The 20,210-nt window shown below is 41.0% G+C and overlaps 1 protein-coding gene across 39 annotated transcripts in view; it reads right to left on the reverse strand.

The window, feature by feature from the left end:
- Positions 1-20,210, reverse strand: part of LOC118357589 (CUGBP Elav-like family member 1) — a 41,062-nt gene continuing 20,852 nt past the window's right edge. For 5 of the 39 annotated variants that reach the window (XM_052479447.1, XM_052479628.1, XM_035734861.2 and 2 more), the window contains 11 exons: positions 18,353-18,401; positions 18,054-18,188; positions 17,455-17,534; positions 15,952-16,113; positions 8,813-8,891; positions 7,882-8,052; positions 7,516-7,632; positions 7,194-7,394; positions 5,895-6,038; positions 5,613-5,787; positions 1-2,299 (listed from right to left, as the gene is read on the reverse strand). In XM_052479447.1, coding sequence (XP_052335407.1) covers positions 5,660-5,787; positions 5,895-6,038; positions 7,194-7,394; positions 7,516-7,632; positions 7,882-8,052; positions 8,813-8,891; positions 15,952-16,113; positions 17,455-17,534; positions 18,054-18,188; positions 18,353-18,401 — 1,266 coding nt within the window. In that variant the 3' untranslated portion in view covers positions 1-2,299; positions 5,613-5,659. Of the gene's footprint in view, positions 5,788-5,894; positions 6,039-7,193; positions 7,395-7,515; positions 7,633-7,881; positions 8,053-8,812; positions 8,892-15,951; positions 16,114-17,454; positions 17,535-18,053; positions 18,189-18,352; positions 18,402-20,210 lie in introns of all 39 variants that reach the window. The other 34 variants (XM_052479602.1, XM_052479648.1, XM_052479590.1 and 31 more) reach the window with 29 other exon arrangements.

The raw sequence follows: 20,210 nt of genomic DNA on the forward strand, positions 1-20,210 counted from the left end.
TGAATTTTTTAAACATTTTAATTGTACATAAACAAACCAACCAAATAGGGATCACAATTTTGGCTCACAAAACGACTGCTTATTGAGTGTGCACTTAGCTTTCACGCCTGTGGAGACAAGTGTTATCCTTAAATCAAAAACATTTCAAAGACAATATCGAACTGAAATTATTAAAAAAGCAACTATTTTGGCCATCTAATAAATTCAGCAATGTCTATGTCTCACAGCAAAATCACAACATTGTAAAACAAAACAAAAATATACAGAAAGAAAAGTTAATTGAATTCAACAATAGGCGACTTCACAGAATTGCATTCTTATCAATTAATATTACAGCTGTACAAACTAAGGTTTGGTCATGTGGCAACTAAGCTCTACAATTTTGAACTTTTGAATTTCAATATCACATTGAAATATAATAACTTTGTTCTAGTAGAAAAGGAAACTGTAGAAACCAAAAGTTAAATAGAAAATCAGTCACTTTGTACCAATAATAATGCAAAAAATATCCAACAGGTTTATTTTCTAGGATCACATTTAAACTCAGACCTAGCAGCTGACAAATCTGGAAATACAATCTGTCACATAATATTAAAATTAAATGAGCCCAGTCAATCCAATGAGTCTATTTTCTCTGCAGGTCAATTCATTTAAGGAGATTCCATCCAACATATTTTTTGTTGAACAACGAGAGATCAATAACCCAGAGAAGTAGTTTTTAATGGTGAAAATAAAGGGTAGTTCTTGAGTACAGAACATGTGACAGTTCTATAACGTAGTTAGAGGTTACATTTCTAAAACCCAATCCTGGTTTGAGAAGAGGGCCCTGATGTTAAACAGGGATGGAGCCATGTTAACTACTGCAAAGACAATGGTTTGTATACATGTGGACCACTGAAATGATGACAGTAGTAGGGATTCATAAGTAAAGCAAATTAATGCACAACGACACACATTTAACATGCCTAAAGTTATCCGGCAAACTCAGGTCAGATAAAACATCACTTCACATGCTACACACTGTGCCAATGCAATACAACTATATTAACGACAATGTATGCTAATAAAAACTGTGCTCTCTGGGAGTAAAATACAAAGTTTATCAGGAACTGCATGAAAAGGTAGTGTTTAGCCTTCATTATGAGACAAAAACACTCCCAACCCAACAGAATTAATCCCAAAGTTGAAACAAATAAGCCTTTTAGGGCACATGCTTTATAACCTGGTTATCTAGTTTAGGGAATACTTGTACTACAGAAAAATCCAAATAATTCCAACACCTAACTTCACCTCAAGTCCTAATATAAAATAGGGGTCTTTAAAAATCAGTCTAAACACACACACAAAAACCTACGAGGTACAACCCACCACATCAACGTTGAAAAAGAAACCAACCCATACTTTTGTTGCCCAGATCTTAACTTCAAAGGGCAACGTGTAAGAGATAAATGTGACCACCAGCATCGCTTGGCACTAGTTTTTTCCTAACTTTTTTTATTCTATTAAAAAAAAGTCAATCACATTTTGCTGAGGATTTCAGTGAAGTTACAAAAAAAAGTGCATGCTAAATATATATAACTGAAAAGAAACTCAATTCTGCTCATTTTGTATATTTTATTATTCAGACTAAGGATGATTTCCACACAAAAGGAAATGAAAACATTATGTGCCTGTGATGACTTCACACACTGAAAGACAAAAACGGTGATTCAAGTGTATATCGTTGTCAGTCATTAGACACTCCCCAAAAATTACCCTCATACCAACTAACCTAACACAAAATCACCCCCAGAATATGACCAAAGACATCCTAAAAAAAGCTTAGAACTTACAAGAGAAATAACACGCACACGCAAAAGTAGTTTCTATAAATTGATTGGTTGCTTTCAGACACAAAACAAAAATGTAGTGTGGGGGGCGCTAGGAAGACCGCTCAAAACATAAAGGGAAAAATAAACGAGTTTACTATGAAGGCAAACATTTTTTTTTTTTAAATCTAGTGGTTATGTCAGTAAGTTCTCGAAAAAAATAGTTTCTCTTTTTTGCTTGTAACAACTAATGTAGCTTTATACATTTATTTTCTTGGCAGTCTTTCTAGCGCACCCTATTGGCAGCACAAAGGACAAAAGAAAAACAGAACAAACAAAAACATTTTCCAATAAACGCCAAAAGCTAACAAAAGGTCAAAAAGGTGAACATTTCAAGCGTCATAGAAGTGGAGGACAACGAACTGGACGATGAACTTTTGACGTCACATCAACATGCTAGGCAAACGATGAACAAACGGGCACGAAGATATCTAGAATAAAACAAAACAGGGAGACAAACTTAGGTTAAAGCAACAACGGAAAAAGGAGAGGGAAGAAAAAAGAAAATCATAAATGATTATCTTTGCATGGGGAGGGGAAGGGGTCACTACCAGATACAAAATCTAAACACAGAACATTTAATGTGAGACAGAAGAGGCGAAAAGGACAGAGGGGGAACACAAGCAACATGCAAACAGAGAATTGAGGTGAGAACTTAGAGGACACAACAACACCGAGACACCACACTGACTGCCTACTACTGTACAGTCAACATTTGTGACTTAGTATTACGTTTGAGGACTTTTAATACAGTAGTCAAAAATATAAAGAAAATATATAAACGATCAGTAATATTCCAATTTCAGGAAATAATCCTCCCAAGGGGTTTAGCACCATCTGTCCCAATGTGCTTTTAAAAAAAATGTCCTTACGGATTGTAAAAATAGCAATTTTTCGCTTGTAATGATAGTCACCTGGGTTATGAGCCAGCAATATTAGATTGTGCTTTGCTATAATGACCTATGAGAGCTGATTGTCAACTAATCTCAGTCAACATTTCTCTTGATTATGTGCTTAATCTGTTCATAATTCCATCATATGCAATGCAATACAACTAAGTTACATCCACAGCAAAGGAGCTTTTCTCGAGGTGCACAATACAAAACTGAGTGAAGTAAAGTATCTGTACTTTAAGTGGCAAGGAGGTAACTTTCTTTTAAAATAAGAAGGCAGTTTGTCAATACAATACAGAAAGGTTAAGTAAAGACAGCGCAAACAAACTAAAGACAATTTATAAAACAAATGAGTAAAACAGTTTACGCTATAAAACTTTAAGACTACATTAGCCTGTTTCACGTTATAAACAAAATAGCTTTTCTGTGAGTGTTTGGCATGTTCTCTCTACCATGTTAAGAATTCCACTTCTGTACGCTTACGCAAAATGATGCCTTTCATACAAAGCAAAAGTATGAGATGTACAGCAAAGTTTACAGCGATGGTTAAGTTCATGTACAACAACTATGTGCCCCCATCAGTTGAGATTCAGTCTTTGGACTTACTTTAAATGGCAGCAAATACCCTGGACTTAACCTTGCAGTAACCCTGCTTAATTAAGCCTATTTTCTCAGTTGGTATTGTTATGCAAATGGAAATGATAGTTAAATAGGCACATATCTAGGTTGAACTCAAGTAAAATATTGATTTTCGCTATAATATATTCCATTCTTAAAATGCAAGGGGACAACAGTTTCGAAATCTTAAGCAGCTGGCAAATCCTACTCACTGACCATACAAAATTGTCACTTGTTGCACATTAACAATAAACACTTGAATAGGGCTACACAGGTCAGTAGTTTAACCCTCCCATATTTAAATGTAGTAACCAACGTCACATTAGTGTTCTACAAAAAAAACTGTTGAAGATTGTTTCAATCATTTCGATTCAGAGAAATAATGTAGGCAATAAATAGTTCCCGACACTTGGGAGAAGTATAAAACCTTTATAAAAATAGAAAAGGGCATAATAGTTTTGTAATATACATCTGGACAATTGCTTCTTTCCATTTCTATAAAAACACTAAGTTAATGGAAGTCTAAGGGATTACTGTTTGTTGTAGTGATTAACGTCGCCAATCATGAAATGCTAGAGTTTAGTTAATAATAAATACACACACTGGAATAAAAATCTGCAGGGATGTCAGTATTTTGAGGGAGTAGTCTCATCTAACCAGCTCTGAGAGGTAGAGCAGACTACTTGAACTGCGGATGAATAATTACAAAACATTTTGGTTAACGAGAGAAAAAATAAAATACAAATCAATTATAATATCTAATTAGAGCATTATTTTTGCATCGGTAATTAGTAGAGCTGATTGGATAATTTAGGATGAATCTGACAAATGTTAACTTCGAAAAGTCCCAATGTTGCTCTTTTCCAGGACACTCGATTGCTGCAAGCCCACAATGCCAAGTGATATTCCATTTAGTGTTAGAAGGAGGACTGATGTTCTACTTGAATTGACAGCTAAAAACAGAAAGGAAATAGATTGAATGTAAATATTCTAAATGGGGCGGAAGGCTCGTTTGAAGTTAAAGATCATGGGTGAGTAGAGACTAAGTTATTGCCACTACTGAAGTCACCGTTCCTCACTTAAAAGAAGACATGTGAAGGGCAGCATTAGACAGAAGGTCAAATTTACACATCTGACAGGTGGGGAATAAAATTACTCAAGCCAGATGACACCTTAACGGCTGTGTTCATAAAGTAGGACCCAATTATTCCTCCCTTCACACACATTCAGCACAGTATTTGTTAACGACGCAGGATCCCATACGCTCTCTGATATTCAATTGAAAAAAAGGGTGAAATATTTCAGATAAACTACACTACATCCCTGAAGCAAGGGTGTGGCGTTGTGACATTGTCCTGAGACCAATCAAGAGGTTGGCAAGTAAAATATCTCACAAAACCATTCAAGGCAATACTGCTGACGTCTTACAAATCAATTCATTCAGTTGTAAAAAACTATATTTTGCTCCAAAATATGTTGAGAACAGAAATTCAAGCTTCTTGTTTAATAAATAAATAAATAAACAAACAAACAAAAAAAATGAGTAAAAGCCTACTGTATGCAATGTATTCCTGGTACAGCATCACAAATAGACTTTTCAGGCAACTTATAAATAAAACTTTTTTTTTTTTTTTTAAATGGCTCATCTGCTGGAGTGAACTCAGATCTTGCGTACATAATTGATAATTGCAGTTGGCAAACAGCTATTGTTCTCTTGCCATTATCCGGTGCATGGTCTGTCCACCCTCATTTCAAAAAGGCAGTTCTCTGGAAGGCTCTGCATGACGCATCAGAGCGTTTAAGAACGCAACCATGGGGATGGTTTGGTTATGATGGGATTCAATTTGGAGTGGGGTCAGGTGGCATGATTAGGTGGTGGTGGGAGCAGGGGTGAAAATCAAGGGGATATTTTGGCAACTGGCTGTCATTGTGCAACATCATTATGACTCAACTTTTACACAGCAAACTAATGACACCGTAACATAAAATGAACAAATACAATTACGTTTAAAAAAGAAAAATTCAAAATACAAAAACAGAACGCAAGTATCCAGTTGAGCAACATCCTTTTGCATGATGCTTTTGTTTTCTGCTTGCGTTTGTTAATACAGAGAATAAAAAGGAGTGACCCCAGCAAAGTGGTAATCTTGTAATGCGCAAAGGGAGAGGGAAGAATGAGGCAAGGGTAGGGGTTTGCAGCAGGGTTTTAGTTTCTTATTCACACTCCACTTACCAGAAGGAAAAAAAAAATCCTAACCAAGTCCAATTGAGAGAAAGCATTCAATATGGCTTGCTGTCATTTTTGGATCTCTTCAGCTGCACCTTTAGTCGCTTCATGCCAATTTGGAAACCGTTCATCGACTGAATGGCGGCCTGGGATGAGACTGGATTGTCATAACTCACAAAGCCTGTAAGAAAATCCAGATAAAAGATTTTTAAAAATCAATCCTTGCCTTCATAATAAGAACACACTATATAGACCGTGATGTGCTGTTTTCCCCATCCACCAGCATACCAAAACACTTGCTGAGGTTGGTCTGCTTGTCAATGAACACCTTAGCGGAAATAACGTTGCCAAAGGGCATGAACATCTGGAGCAGATCCTGGTCTCCAAACTCCTGGGGGAGGTGGTAGATGAACAAGTTGGCTCCCTCAGGGCCTTAAGAGAGCAGAGCAGGAAATCATTTATTACAATGTCTGACACAACAAGATGGTAATGAATACAACTAAGCCAGAGGCAAACATTTTGTTTTTGACAGACTAACAGCATTTCAAAATGTTATCTGAGGAGCCTTCTGATACAGATTTATGCTCATTTTAAAATGACATTTCCTACAACAAGTACTGTCAGTGGCGGTTCTAGCTTGTATGGCTCCCTGGGCGAACACCCCCCCTCGCCCCCCATTGGTGTTGATTTTGCACTCAAGCGTCAATACATTACCCATCCCCCAACACGGTCAACCAAGAGTCAAGACTAAACCAATTCACCTTGGTGGTGTGCAGAATGGTTTAATATTATTCTTAACCAGAAAAAAAATAACTATTTATTCACAGTATTATGAATGAATTGTGGTTTATTTGGTTGCATTTCGTAGTGTGACTGATTTCACTAATTGCGTTACTACTGTACAAAGTTAGAGGTGTGCTATTTGATAGATTCCACCACCCCCCTACCTCAGGGTTCCAGTGTAGAGCCCTGAGGTCAACCAACCCCCACCCCATCTCATACTTCTGAGTGAGAGACCTTCCCAGGCAGTAGCCTGCCTAGCTCACAGACTAGAATCAGGGCGCCCACTCCGACAAGGTTAATTGACCCACAGCCCCACACAGGGACATGATATCATTGTCGTGATGTGCAAATGAGTGATAGAAAACCGATCGCGCAAATGTCACCATTCTGATTGTTTTTGTGCGGGCGTCCCGTGCCGACCACAGCAAGATGCCTCCCTGGGCGGCTGCCCATGTCGCCTATACCTAAATCCGCCACAGAGTACTGTGAAAACATTTCAGAATGTTGCAATTAAATCTTACCGGTGCTCCGACTGTCGCTTGCTGTTGCAGCATATTTAAAACAAGACAGAACCCTCAGCAGGTGACAATACATATTTTCACCAATCCCACACTAAGGTCACATCAAAAATGATGTAATCTATAACTAAGCTCTTAATATCCCTTGCACGAGTACTACAATCAAACGTCAATCACAGCGTAGCACGTGATCGCTGTAGAGCAGTCATTTCAGTTAACACAAATCTCCCCATCCCCACACCCCCAGTCAAACCCCTTTATGCCCCATCTCGATCCCCCTACTTGCCTTCCTTCTGGCTTCCTGCAGCACTGACACTCTGTTGGGAGAGCAGGCTCTGGTTGTAGAGGCTGGGGAGGGCAGCAGCAGCGTACTGCTGGATCCCAGAGTAGGCCTGGGTAAGGGCCTCCATGGTGCTACTGGTTCCGTTCGACAGGCCCCCGCTGCCTAGACCACCGTTCAGTGCTGCCATCCCTAGACACAGGAGCTCTGTTACAAGATTAGGGCTAGAATACTTTGTATATGTATCATGCACTCTTCAAATTTAAGGTAATAGATTTAATAGATTTAAGGTAATAGACGAATACAAATATGTTTTGAGTCTGCTAACCTGCAAGTGAGCCCATGTTAAGGCCGGCTCCAGCCCCTGCGGCCAAAGACTGCAGCGCCCCTAAGGAGGCCATGGGGTTCATTGAGTTGTTGTTACAGGAGGTGGGTGACGATCCTGCTGTAGAGATGAGTCAACCCCAAAACATTTAATCACATGGAGGAAAACGCCACCATTTGACTCCGCTAGTAGAACTTCAAAGTCTTAATTCACAGACCAGGGAACATAAAGCAGAGACTAGGGATGGGAAGGCAACAGGAGGAAAGGTTAATGAAACACAACCAACAGGGTTCACAGAGACGAGTCAGGGGAATAAGGTTAAAGATACATACAGGTGAGGGGGGGTGAGAGAAAAAAAGCAGGACCAACCCTTGTAGGCGTCCCATGATGAGTGTGCCTGCTGTCCAGTACTCGTACCTGAGCTGGTGAGCACGCTGAGGGGACTGCTAGAGGTGGTGAGAGCGCTGCTGCCCGTGGGCGTTGCCTGTGTGGCGCTGGCCGCTGCTGCCAGGGCTGCCAGGTTCTGCATGGCATTCAGCCCTGAGACACACGCATAATCTGCACTTAATACGGGCCATGGAACCTAGATCTCGCTTAGGTCAATATATAGGTTACGCTGAGTCATGCAATCACTGTTTTTGCTTTACAACATGTGAAGCTTAATGCAGAGACTTGCAGGTACCTTTTCAACACAATCTGAAATGTGTGAGATGGGAGGCAAAAGTAGAAACTTAACAGCCCATTCAATAAACACAGATGAACGCAGATGGATTATGAGCTGACTTTGGTAACGAGGTAAACAGTTCGAATCAATTCGGATGAAGTTTCGACATGAATTTAAAGCAGGCTTTGTAAAATCTTGAACAATTGTAGCTTGCCCCATGACATACCCTGTGGTTATCATATTGGAATGAAAACATTACTCAGTTCTTGCTATGATGAATTCGATAAGTAGCCACTCGTTGCAGCAGACACACTGCTAGAAACCAGATTTTTTTTTTAAAAACACCAGTTTGTGTGTTAGTGTTAACGTCTGGAGATTCCTAGTGACAGCGCGTTTCAGCTCAAAATTGAATTCATAAATGAGCAGGTTTTGAACACGGTCCCTCACCACTGCTTGACAAACACAGCACACTTGGGAGTTCAGGCATGCAGAGAATGACGCACGCAGCAGAATCAATAACGCACATCTTCACCAGGCACACTACAGGTGGCAGTTGGATGGGGGAGGAAAACATATTTAGAGTGCAGGTGTAAGAATGGAAAGGGGGGAAGAGAGGTGGGAAATGTCTGTTTTTACCTGACATACCAGACATGGGATGAAGGTTGTTGAGGGCATTCCCAGAGGTGGCAGACTGCTGGAGGAGCTGTAAATAAAGCTAGACATTACACCAAAACAGAAAACACAAACGGGTCAGGACTGCATCCGGGACTGTGCTTTCAGGAAAGAAAAAAGGTAAAGTGGGTCGAGTAGGACAGAGGAAGGGTAAATGGACAGGAAAGAATGGAGGTGTAAATGTTGGTGATAAAGAGAGGGGAAGAGTCAGAAAATCCAGAAAAAAAACATGACGCTGGGAAACACAGTGGGATGAAATGAGAGTTAAGAGCATTTCAATGGAAGGCAAGACAGCGAAGGAAGAGGTTGGAAGATTTTCACAGCACACCCATGGAGCAGCACTAACATCGTAGAAAGCTCTGCCGTTTATATTGGACTGGCCACATAATTTGAGGGAGAGATCCACTCACCATTTAGAATTAAAGAAGCCAATTGAAAACTTATCAGGTCTTTAGGAGAGTTGAGACTAGATGGCCATTTAACATAGATAATTGGAAACAATGAAAATGTAAATCTCTGGACAGCAAACCAAATAGAAGCAAGGAGGGTGGGAGCTGGCTGGATGCAGAAAATGCGCGACTCATACAGAAGAAACAGATAAGGTCAGGGAGAATACTTACGAGGCAAAACTCAAAATGTTCAATCAAAGGAAACCTTACGCCAAATCAAGTCTAATAACAAATTGACAATATGGCAGTCGATGCTCTAGAGCAGGGGTGTCAAATCACGTTATTTGTCACATGCTTTGTATAGGTGTAGATTAATAGGTGTAGATTAAAAGTGGAATGCTAACTTAGTTCACAACAATGCAGGGATAGAAATAGAGATATAGACAAGCAACACAAGGAATAAATACACAATGTGTAACTAATTATTTCGCTATATACACGGTGTACCAGTACCGAGTCGATGTGCAGGGGTACGCGGCAGATATGTAAACATAGGTAGGGATAAAGTGACTAGGCAACAGGATATATAATAAACAGTAGCAGCATGTGAGTCAAGAGTTAATGCAAAAGCGGGTCAACGCAGATAGTTAAACCGGAAGAGTCATTCAAAAGCAGTAAGTGATTTGATAAGATCTTTGATCGAAAATGCAAGCCTGATGCAACCTGAGCCTGATGAGCCATACTTTAAATATATTTTATGAGCCCCACATAAAAAATATATACATTTAACCCCAAAACCAAAAAAGTACAAATGATTGTGATACATATTAGGCACGACAGAAAAACATAAAAGCCCATAGATGTAGCTAGCTGGAATGTATTCAGACTGCTTGCCTTTTTTCTCATTTTGTTATGTTACAGCCTTATTCCAAAATTAATTAAAACAAATGTTTTTCCTCAATCAATAAATACCCCATAACGACAAAGCAAAGACAGGTGCATTCATAAGGGCCTTGGTCAGGGAGGTGACCAAGAACCCCATGGTCACTCTGACAAAGCTCCAGAGTTGCAGTGCATTTGGAAATGCACTGCAAGTGTGTATTATTTATATTTCATAGTTTTGATGTCTTCACTATTCTACAATGTAGAAAATAGTCAAAATAAAGAAAAACCCTGGAATGAGTAGGTGTTCCAACTTTTGACTGGTACGATCTCTCGATCTGTCAAAAGTTTTAACACCTACTCATTCCAGGGTTTTTCTTTATTTTTTAAACTATTTTCTACATTGTACAGGAAAAGCAGGGAAAGCGTTAATACAGGACTTGAATGAATCGTACTACACCGGTGACGACGCTTGTCGGATGTGGCAGGGCTTGCAAACTATTACAGACTACAAAAGAGAAGCATAGCCACGAGCTGCCCAGTGACATGAACCTACCAGCCTAGCTAAAATACTTATATGCTTGCGTCGAGGCAAGTCACCCTGAAACATGCATGAGAGCACCAGCTGTTCCGGACAACTCTGTGATCACACTCGCTTTAGCCGATGTGAGTAAGTCCTTTAAACAGGTCAACATTCACAAGTCCGCAGGGCCAGACGGATTACCAGGACGTGTACTCCAAGCATGCGCTGACCAACTGGCAAGTGTCTTCACTGACATTTTCAACAGTCCCTGTCTGTAATACAGACTTGTTTCAAGCAGACCACCATTGTCCCTGTGCCCAAGAACACTAAGGTACCCTGCCTAAATGACTACCGCCCCATAGAATTCACATCTGTGGCCATGAAGTGCTTTGAAAGGCTGTTCCCAGAAACCCTAGACCCAATCCAATTTGCATACCGCACCAACAGATCCACAGATGAAGTAACACTATTGCACTCAACACTGCCCTCTCACACCTGGACAAAAGGAACACCTATGTGAGAAAGCTATTCATTGACTACAGCTCAGCGTTAAACACCATAGTGCCCTCAAAGCTCATCACAAAGCTAAGGACCCTGGGACGAAACACCCTATGCAACTGGATTCTGGACTTCCTGACGGGCCACCCCTAGGTGGTAAGGGTAGGGAACAAAACACCTGCCGCGCTGATCCACAACGGGGGCCCCTCAGGGGTCCATGCTCAGTCCCCTCCTGCTCTCCCTGTTCAATCATGACTGCATGGCCAGGCACGACTCCAACACCATCAAGTTTGGTGATGACACAACAGTTGTAGGCCTCACCAACAACGATGAGACAGCCTATAGGGAGGTCAGACCTGGTTGTGCGGTGCCAGGACAACGTGATCAAGGAGACGATTGTGGAAGAGGTTGAGAGCTTCAAGTTCCTTGGTGTCCACATCAACAAATGAACATGGTCCAAGCACACCAAGACAGTCGTGGAGTTTTTCAGCCCCTCAGACTGAAAAGATTTGGCATGGGTCCTCAAAAGGTTCTACAGCTGCAGTACATCTCTGGGGCCAAGCTTCCTGCCATCCTGGATCTCTATACCAGGCGGTGCTAGTGGAAGGCCCTAAAAATTGTCAAAGACTCCAGCCACCCCAGTCATAGAGTGTTCTCTCTGCTACCTCACAGCAAGCGGTACCGGAGCACCAAGTCTAAAAGGCTTCTTAAACAGCTTCTACCCCCAAGCCATAGGACTCCTGAACAGCTAATCAAAGGGCTACCCAGACCCATCCTTTACGCTGCGGCTGCGCTCTGTTTCTAATCTAACTCTCCCTACATGTACATACTACCTCAATTACCTCAACTGGTGCGTGGAGTGGTTTTGGGCAGTAAATCTCAGTAACCGGGTTTCCGCTATGCAACCCTAATCGGTACCACTTGCCATACGGAAGCAGAGAGAACAGTCTATGACTTGGGTGGCTGGAGTCTGATAATTTGTAGGGCCTTCCTCCGATACCACCTGCTATAAAAGGTCCTGGATCGCAGGGAGCTCGGCCACAGTGATGTACTGGGCCGTACGCACTACCCTCTGTAGTACCTTGCGGTCGGATGCCAAGTGGTGCTGCAGGCAGTCAAGATGCTCAAATGGTGCAGCTGTAGAACTTATGAGGATCTGAGGGTCCATGCCGAATCTTTTCAGCCTCCTGAGGTCCTTAGTGATATGGACACCGAGGAACTTGAAGGGCTCATGACACTCCACTACAGACCCGTCAATGTGGATGGGGGCATGTTAGGCCCACCGTTTCCTGTCGTCCATGATCAGCTCCTTTGTCTTGCCGACATTGAGGGAGAAGTTGTTGACCTGGCACCACACTGCAAACTCAATATACTTTTAAATAGTGATGCACCGACATTTGTCCGATACTGATATTTTCCTTGCCAAAAAACAAACAATTTTGCGGCCTTAAGCATTTAGTACAGTTAAATAGTTCACACACACACAGACACAGCGGTCTAAGGCACTGCATCTCAGTGCAAGAGGCGTCACTACAGAACCTGGTTCGAAACCAGGCTGTATCACATCCGGCCGTGATTGGGAGTCCCATAGGGGGCCGCACAATTGGCCCAGCGTCTTCCGGGTTTGGCTCTTATTGTAAATAATAATTTGTTCTTAACTGACTTGCCTAGTTAAACAAAGGTTACAGACGCACACCAAAAAGTCATTTGGTTGGCATGTACGTATGTCCCCACTACCAATAAAACACAATCAAAACCTATTTTTCACTTACTTGCTGTGCTGTTTCATTGTTCATTTGTTCAGTCGTTTCATTCTCAACCAATAATTTATTGCATTCATTTTTTTAGGTAGTTACACATTGATTACACTATCACTCGTATTTCATGTCACAACGATTCATCGATACATATGCTATGATGCTGGTAAAGTAGTCTCGCTCACCTACAGTGCTAGACATAAAAAAAAGCTAGCTAGCTCATGGATGCAAACAATGTTCTTCCCCAATAACATAGCAAAACTACAATCTGTTTGAGTAGCTATATAGTTAGTTATATAAGTATATAGATAGGTGTCATCTACAATACCCCTAATTTATAAGACAGTTCTTATTTGATTAATGGCGGTCGTAACCACCATGTGAAGCTAGCCACAATAAGGATTCGGCACAATAGTGGAATTTGCGGTTAGCCTTCAAAATAAAACTGTCATTCACAGTGATACAAATGAATAAAAATAGTCGAATTATGTGATAATTGAATAGATCATGCTAAACGAGGTTGTAATGTTATAAAAATCAAAAGACAAAAGGTTAATTTGACCAAGATCTGTAGAAATCACACTGCATGTATTATACTTTAGAACTGCATTGGGGGCATACTTATTCCACTGTACAGCCTTACCTATGGATTGTGGATCAATGACATGGGGCATCAGTCTACTCAGTAACACCCTGAGAACATTTGTGTCGTAGCTCTTATTATCTGAAACAACTGAATTGAGCCACATTTATTGTCAACCTCTGTGTATTGAACACTATTCCAGAGGAAAAACAATACTGCGTGGATGTTTGAGTCAGATAACTCTGAGGATGTTGGTAAAAAAATATATTGGGTATCAAGTAGACTGATACCCCATTTCATTGATCCCCAATCCTTAGTTAAAGCTGTACAGTGCAATATGAATGTCAATACACACAATAGGCTGACTGGGGAGGTTATTTCACACAGTCATAGACCCGCAATAAGAGCTACAACGCTAATATTTGCACAAACTCTTCACAGTTGTGTTCTGTGGGTGTCATCAAGTAGACTAATACCCCATTTCATTGCTTCACATTCCAACCTTGTTTAACATTATCTAGTCTAAATATGGCATGATTCCACCAAGTGTAAACTTCTGCATCACTTTCAAAGACGTACTTAAAAAATAAATAATGTTTACACCCTTTTCTCCCCAATTTCATGGTATCAAATTGTTAGTAGTTACTATCTTGTCTCATCGCTACAATGCTTGGGAGAGACGAACGTCGAAAGCCATGAGTCTTCCGAAACACAACCCAACCAAGCCACACTGCTTCTTTAATACAGCACGCATCCAACCCGGAAGCCAGCTGCACCAATGTGTCGGAGGAAACACTGTGCACCTGGCGACCTGGTTAGCATGCACTGCGCCCGGCCCGCCACAGGGGTTGCTGGTGTGCGATGAGACAAGGATATCCCTACTGGCCAAGCGCTCCCTAAACCGGACGACGCTGGGCCAATTGTGCTTCGCCCCATGGACCTCCCGGTCGCGGCCGGCTGCGATAGAGCCTGGGCGCGAACCCAGAGTCTCTGGTGACACAGCTAGCACTGCTATGCAGTGCCCTAGACCACTGCGCCACCCAGGAGGCCCGAGGTACTTTGAAGGCAAACCGCAAATTCCACTATTGCGCCTAATCCTTATTGTTTCACAACACAACCCAGTCAAGCCTCACTAGCCAGATGAAGCTAGCCGGCTGCTTATAACGTTAGCTTTGGGCAACAGGGTTAAGTAGCTGGCTAGCCATTTATTTTCATTAACTAAAGTTCAATTTCAATAAGCGAACAACAATACTTACTCAGAAGAATGCCTAAATCATTGCTAAGAATAATGAAAATGACTGCAGTTTCTACTGGTCATTGTTTTCAGGCTGGTTGCATTGGTGCTAGCTAGGTACCAAGCGAAAAGCTAGCTACCCCTGAAGTTGGGGTCGAACAACTGATGCTTTATTACTAAACGCGGTATTGTAATAGTTTGGTCCATAGCATAGTTTGTGAATTGTGTTTATAGACTTAGGTACAGCTTTAACAGTGCAACTGATCGTAGTGGTGTGCATGTGCAAATTCAGAACATACAACATTCTATAATAGAACAGTGTTATTTGACATTTAAAATTAAAAGCTTATTTTAATAATGTTTTTGACACGCAAAGACCCAAATGGCGTTCCATAGTATGTCGTGAAGCTAATAGCAGTGACGCTATTACTGTGTAACTCCAGTAGGGCAACAGGTGTACGTACCGGTGCTCGCCCAGTAAGCGAAAGCCAACATCACCCACGACAGAGAACGGTTGATTGTCAAGGGCAATGAATTCCATTATCTTGGCGTTAATGGATTTCGCCTTTGAGTTGTCTCCTGAAATGTTCTTACTCTTTCAAATGACAGCTGGACTTGTTAACTGCTCAATCCACACAGCAGACATTGTGGCTAGTTTAGGAATGCTGTGTTGCACGTATAGCTCAACATTTTATGTGGCGTCATTATGTTATGTACCTACGTTATATAGGTATCCACGTCAGCTTTGACATAGGTTTTGCACATCGGCGTTAAACTAGACATTGGGCCGATACCGATGTTGGCATTTTCAGCTCATATCGGCCGATTCCGATATGTTCACCAATATATCGTGCATCCCTACTTTCAAATCATTAAAACCAAATCGAAACTGTGTGGAAATTATAATGGACCTACATTCAATTTTGGCCCCCAGGGCAAAATTAGTTTGACACCCCTGATCTAGAGACTGTCTAAATCAGTCTGCCAAACAGCAGTGCATTTTAATGCGTCCCAGTAACCCTCATCTTTCTACAACAAACCTGAGATTGTAACCAATTGCAACCAAAACCTTAATTTGCTCGCAAACACAAACAAGTTAAGCTTTTTCCTGAATACCTACCTCTGAAAATATGAACCTAAAAATGTCTAAACTGGAACATTAACAAGCGCTTGAAGCCAAGCCATGGGCCATTCCAAAGCTCTGCTGGGGATTGCGCCGGAAAAGGTGGTCACTTACTGCCAGATACTGTGGTCCAAGAGAGTTGAGCCCGGTCAGATTCCCCCACATTGAGGCAGTGTTGAGCTGCTGCATCTGCTGCTGAAGCTGCTGGGTGATGCGCTTTTGCTCCTTGTCCTTCTGCGTGTCGGCAAACTTCACTACGATGGGAGACGAGCAGCCCTAAAAAGGCAGGAAAGACAGCAAATAGTGTCATTTCATATAGATATTCATCTAGCATGATAACAGCCATTTCAAAATGGCATTACTTAAGTAATGGGCCAGCCAATCATATAAAGGCAGAGGGGAAAAAAGCAGGTTATCATGTTATACTGAACAAAAATATAAACTCAACATGCAACAATTTCAAAGATTTGACGGAGTTACAGCTCATATTAGGAAATCAGACCATTGAAATAAATAAATGAGGCCCTAATCTATGGATTTCACATGACTTGGAATACAGACATGCATCTGTTGGTCACAGATACCTAAAAATAAAAAAAAAGTAGAAAGTAGAAGTAGAAATCCAATCAGTATCTGGTGTGACCACCATTTGCCTCATGCAGCGCGACACATCTCCTTTGCATATACTTGATCAGGCTGTTGATTGTGGCCTGTGGAATGTTGTCTCCTCTTCAATGGCTGTGCGAAGTTGCTGGATATTGGTGGGAAGACCCTGTTGTACACGTCGATCCAGAGCATCCTAAACATACTCGATGTGTGGGACATGTTTAGTGAGTATGAGGCCATGGAAGAACTGGGACATTTTCAGCTTCCAGGAACTGTGTCCAGATCCTTGTGACACGGGGCTGTGCATTATTATGCTGAAACATGAGGCGATGGCAGCGGATGAATGGCCCGACAATGGGCATCAGGATCTCGTCACGGTATCTCTGTGCATTCAAATTGCCATCAATAAAATGCAATTGTGTTTATGGTCCATAGCTAATGCCTGCACATACCATCACCCCACCTCCACCATGGGGCAATCTGGTCACAACGTTGACATCAGCAAACCGCTTGCCCACACGACGCCGTACACGTGGTCTGCGGTTGTGAGGCCGGTTGGACGCAATGTCAGATTCTCTAAAACGATGTTGGAGGAGGTTTATGGTAGAGAAATGAACATTCAATTATCTGGCAAAAGCTCTGTTGGACATTCCTGCAGTCAGCATGCCAATATCACACTCCCTCAAAACTAAAAGACATCTGTGGAATTGTGTTGTGTGACAAAATTGCACATTTTAGATTGGCCTTTTATTGTCCCCAGTACAAGGTGCACCTGTGTAATGATCATGATGTTTAATCAGCTTCTTGATATGCCACACCAGTCCGGTGGATGGTTATCTTGGCAAAGGAGAAATGCCAACTTTTGAGAAATAAGCTTTATGTGCATATGGAACGTTCCTGGAATCTTTTAATTCAGCTCATGAAACATGTGACCAACATGTTCCATTTATATTTTTGTTCAGTGTAGATTCTGTTTCTGAAGAATGGGAGGTGTGCAGGTTCAACGCTTACCTCCATAGTTTGTGATTGGTGCATGGATTTGATTGTTGACTGTGCCATCTGTCTTGCTGTAAAAGTTATAAACGCACAACCTGCAGAAGGGGAACAACTCGTAAATGGTTGACATACACAGTCCTGACTCCTGACAGCATTTAGAAACAGATAATGGAAAGCATACAGCGCAGATTGCAGCATGCTATGTAGTCTGGTAAGTTCTTGTTTTAGTTAAACAGCCCTCCAAAAAACACATTTGGAACAGTGTCTAACAGATATTTGGATCATAAATAACTAGAATTTAAGTCAATATGTTACATCTAGAAGTGATGACCTTGAGATTGGTACATTTTCTATGAGAGGATTTGTATGGAAGATATGTGGGATTTGTACACAAGAGGACAAATGAGAGTAATGACTTTTCACCCATCTGTATGCAACTATTTTAGAGTGAGTGTGTGGGAGTGTATGTACCACATGTAGAGAGATTAATGTCAAAACAATGACTAGTCCTCATAGTATAACTGATAGAGTAAATGTGTATGTGTGTTTGGGGGCATCTTGTTGAAGGTGTGTGTGTGACGGTGAGGATGAAAGGTGAACTGAATCTGCCTCACCACGGCTCAGTCCATCCGGCCCACGTAGTATTCTACATTCCTCGATCTGTCCGTACGGTGAGAACATAAGTCTGATGTCATTCTCATTACACTTTTTCGATATCATTCCTATGAACAACTTCCTGTCTTCCACCGCTGAAAGAGAATGAAGACAAGGTTGTTTCAACAAACATTGAGTAACTGCATTAGAGACTACATACAACAACGTCAGCTTCTAAGAGGTAGGGCTTCAATATGAAAACAAAATTACCACAACATCCACCAGGCTCCACTGCTTGCAGAGATGTAGCTATACTCACCATTATTCTTCTCACTGTCAGCTGGCTTCATCTGAATGGGGTGATGCATCTGTTGAGAAAAGACATTGAATTTAAAGGAAGAAGTGCTGACGGATATTGCCTTGATAGGTATAAATTAGAGGTTGACCGATTAAATCGGAATGGCCGATTAATTAGGGCCGATTTCGAGTTTTCATAACAATCGGAAATCTGTATTTTGTGGGTGCCGATTTGCCGTTTTTTATACCTTTATTTAGTTAGGCAAGTCAGCTAAGAACACATTCATATTTTCAATTACGGCCTCATCACTAGTTAACTACACATGGTTGATGATATTACTAGATATTATCTAGCGTGTCCTGCGTTGCACTTAATCTGACTGAGCATACAAGTATCTAAGTATCTGACTGAGCGGTGGTAGGCAAAAGCAGGCACGTAAACATTCATTCAAACAGCACTTTGATGCGTTTTGCCAGCAGCTCTTCGTTGTGCGTCAAGCATTGCGCTGTTTATGACTTCAAGCCTATCAACTCCCGGGATGAGGCTGGTGTAACCGAAGTGAAATAGCTAGCTAGTTAGCGCGCACTAATAGCGTTTCAAACATCACTCGCTCTGAGCCTTCAAGTAGTTGTTCCCCTTGCTCTGCATGGGTACCGCTACTTAGATGGTGGCGGTTGTCGTTGTGTTGCTGGTTCGAGCCCAGGGAGGAGCGAGGAGAGGGATGGAAGCTACTGTTACACTGGCAATACTAGAGTGCCTATAAGAACATCCAATAGTCAAAGGTTAATGAAATACAAATGGTATGACTTAAATGTATAGAGGGAAATAGTCCTAGAATTCTTATAATAACTACAACCTAAAACTTCTTACCTGGGAATATTGAGGACTTATGTTAAAAGGAACCACCAGCTATCATGTGTTCTCATGTTCTGAGCAAGGAACTGAAACGTTAGCTTTCTTACATAGCACATATTGCACTTTTACTTCTCCAACACTTTGTTTTTACATTATTTAAACCAAATTGAACATGTTTCATTATTTACTTGAGGCTAAATTGATTTTATTGATGTATTATATTAAGTTAAAATAAGTGTGCATTCAGTATTGTTGCAATTGTCATTCTTTCAAAATAAAAAAATAAAAGCTTTTTTGGTCCGCCAATAATTGGTATCGCCGTTGAAAAATCATAATCGGTCGACCTCTAGTATAAATGGATGCGTGTTTGGCATCCCTAGGGCCCTATAAAATCTGCCATGTGGAGAATACAGATTTAATCAATACATTAAAACGGAATTCAACATTTAAATGTATTAAACTTCGTAGGGAATAAACTAAATGTATGGAACATTATTTCAATTTGCCCAGGTTTATCTTAAGATATGAACAGTATGCATCAGTGATGGGTATTTCCTGCAACTTTCTCAAGAGGCAGAGAGAATTTCCCCTGACTGTATGTCTGGTGCACACGTCTACAACTTTGTGTAGCCGCTAACAATGATGGTAAAGAAAAAATAAAATTCTGGTAGATGGAAAGGCTTTCCCAAAAACCTTCTCAATTAACAGTTTACTACAAAATAGCCTATGCTTACCAAGCATAATGAGATCATTATTGGCATCAATCCAGTATTTGTTTTGCAAACTATCAAACTATGTGCTCTACAAAAAACCTCTTGCTCGGTGCCACTGAAATTAAAGGGTAAATATCTAAATCTAAATCAAATGTTTTTTTTAAAAATCAGTCTTTTGATGTGGTTTAACCATTGTTGTGGACTTAAAGCATCCCATTCAGTTGTTTTCTATTTAAACAAGTGTGGTAAAAAAAACGGAAACCTGGAAAAACAAAACGGAGAAAACGGAATTTGGGGAAAAACTAAGTAAA

The sequence above is a fragment of the Oncorhynchus keta genome, chromosome 2 (genome assembly GCF_023373465.1).
Source record: "Oncorhynchus keta strain PuntledgeMale-10-30-2019 chromosome 2, Oket_V2, whole genome shotgun sequence".
NCBI classification, from domain to species: Eukaryota; Metazoa; Chordata; class Actinopteri; order Salmoniformes; family Salmonidae; genus Oncorhynchus; species Oncorhynchus keta.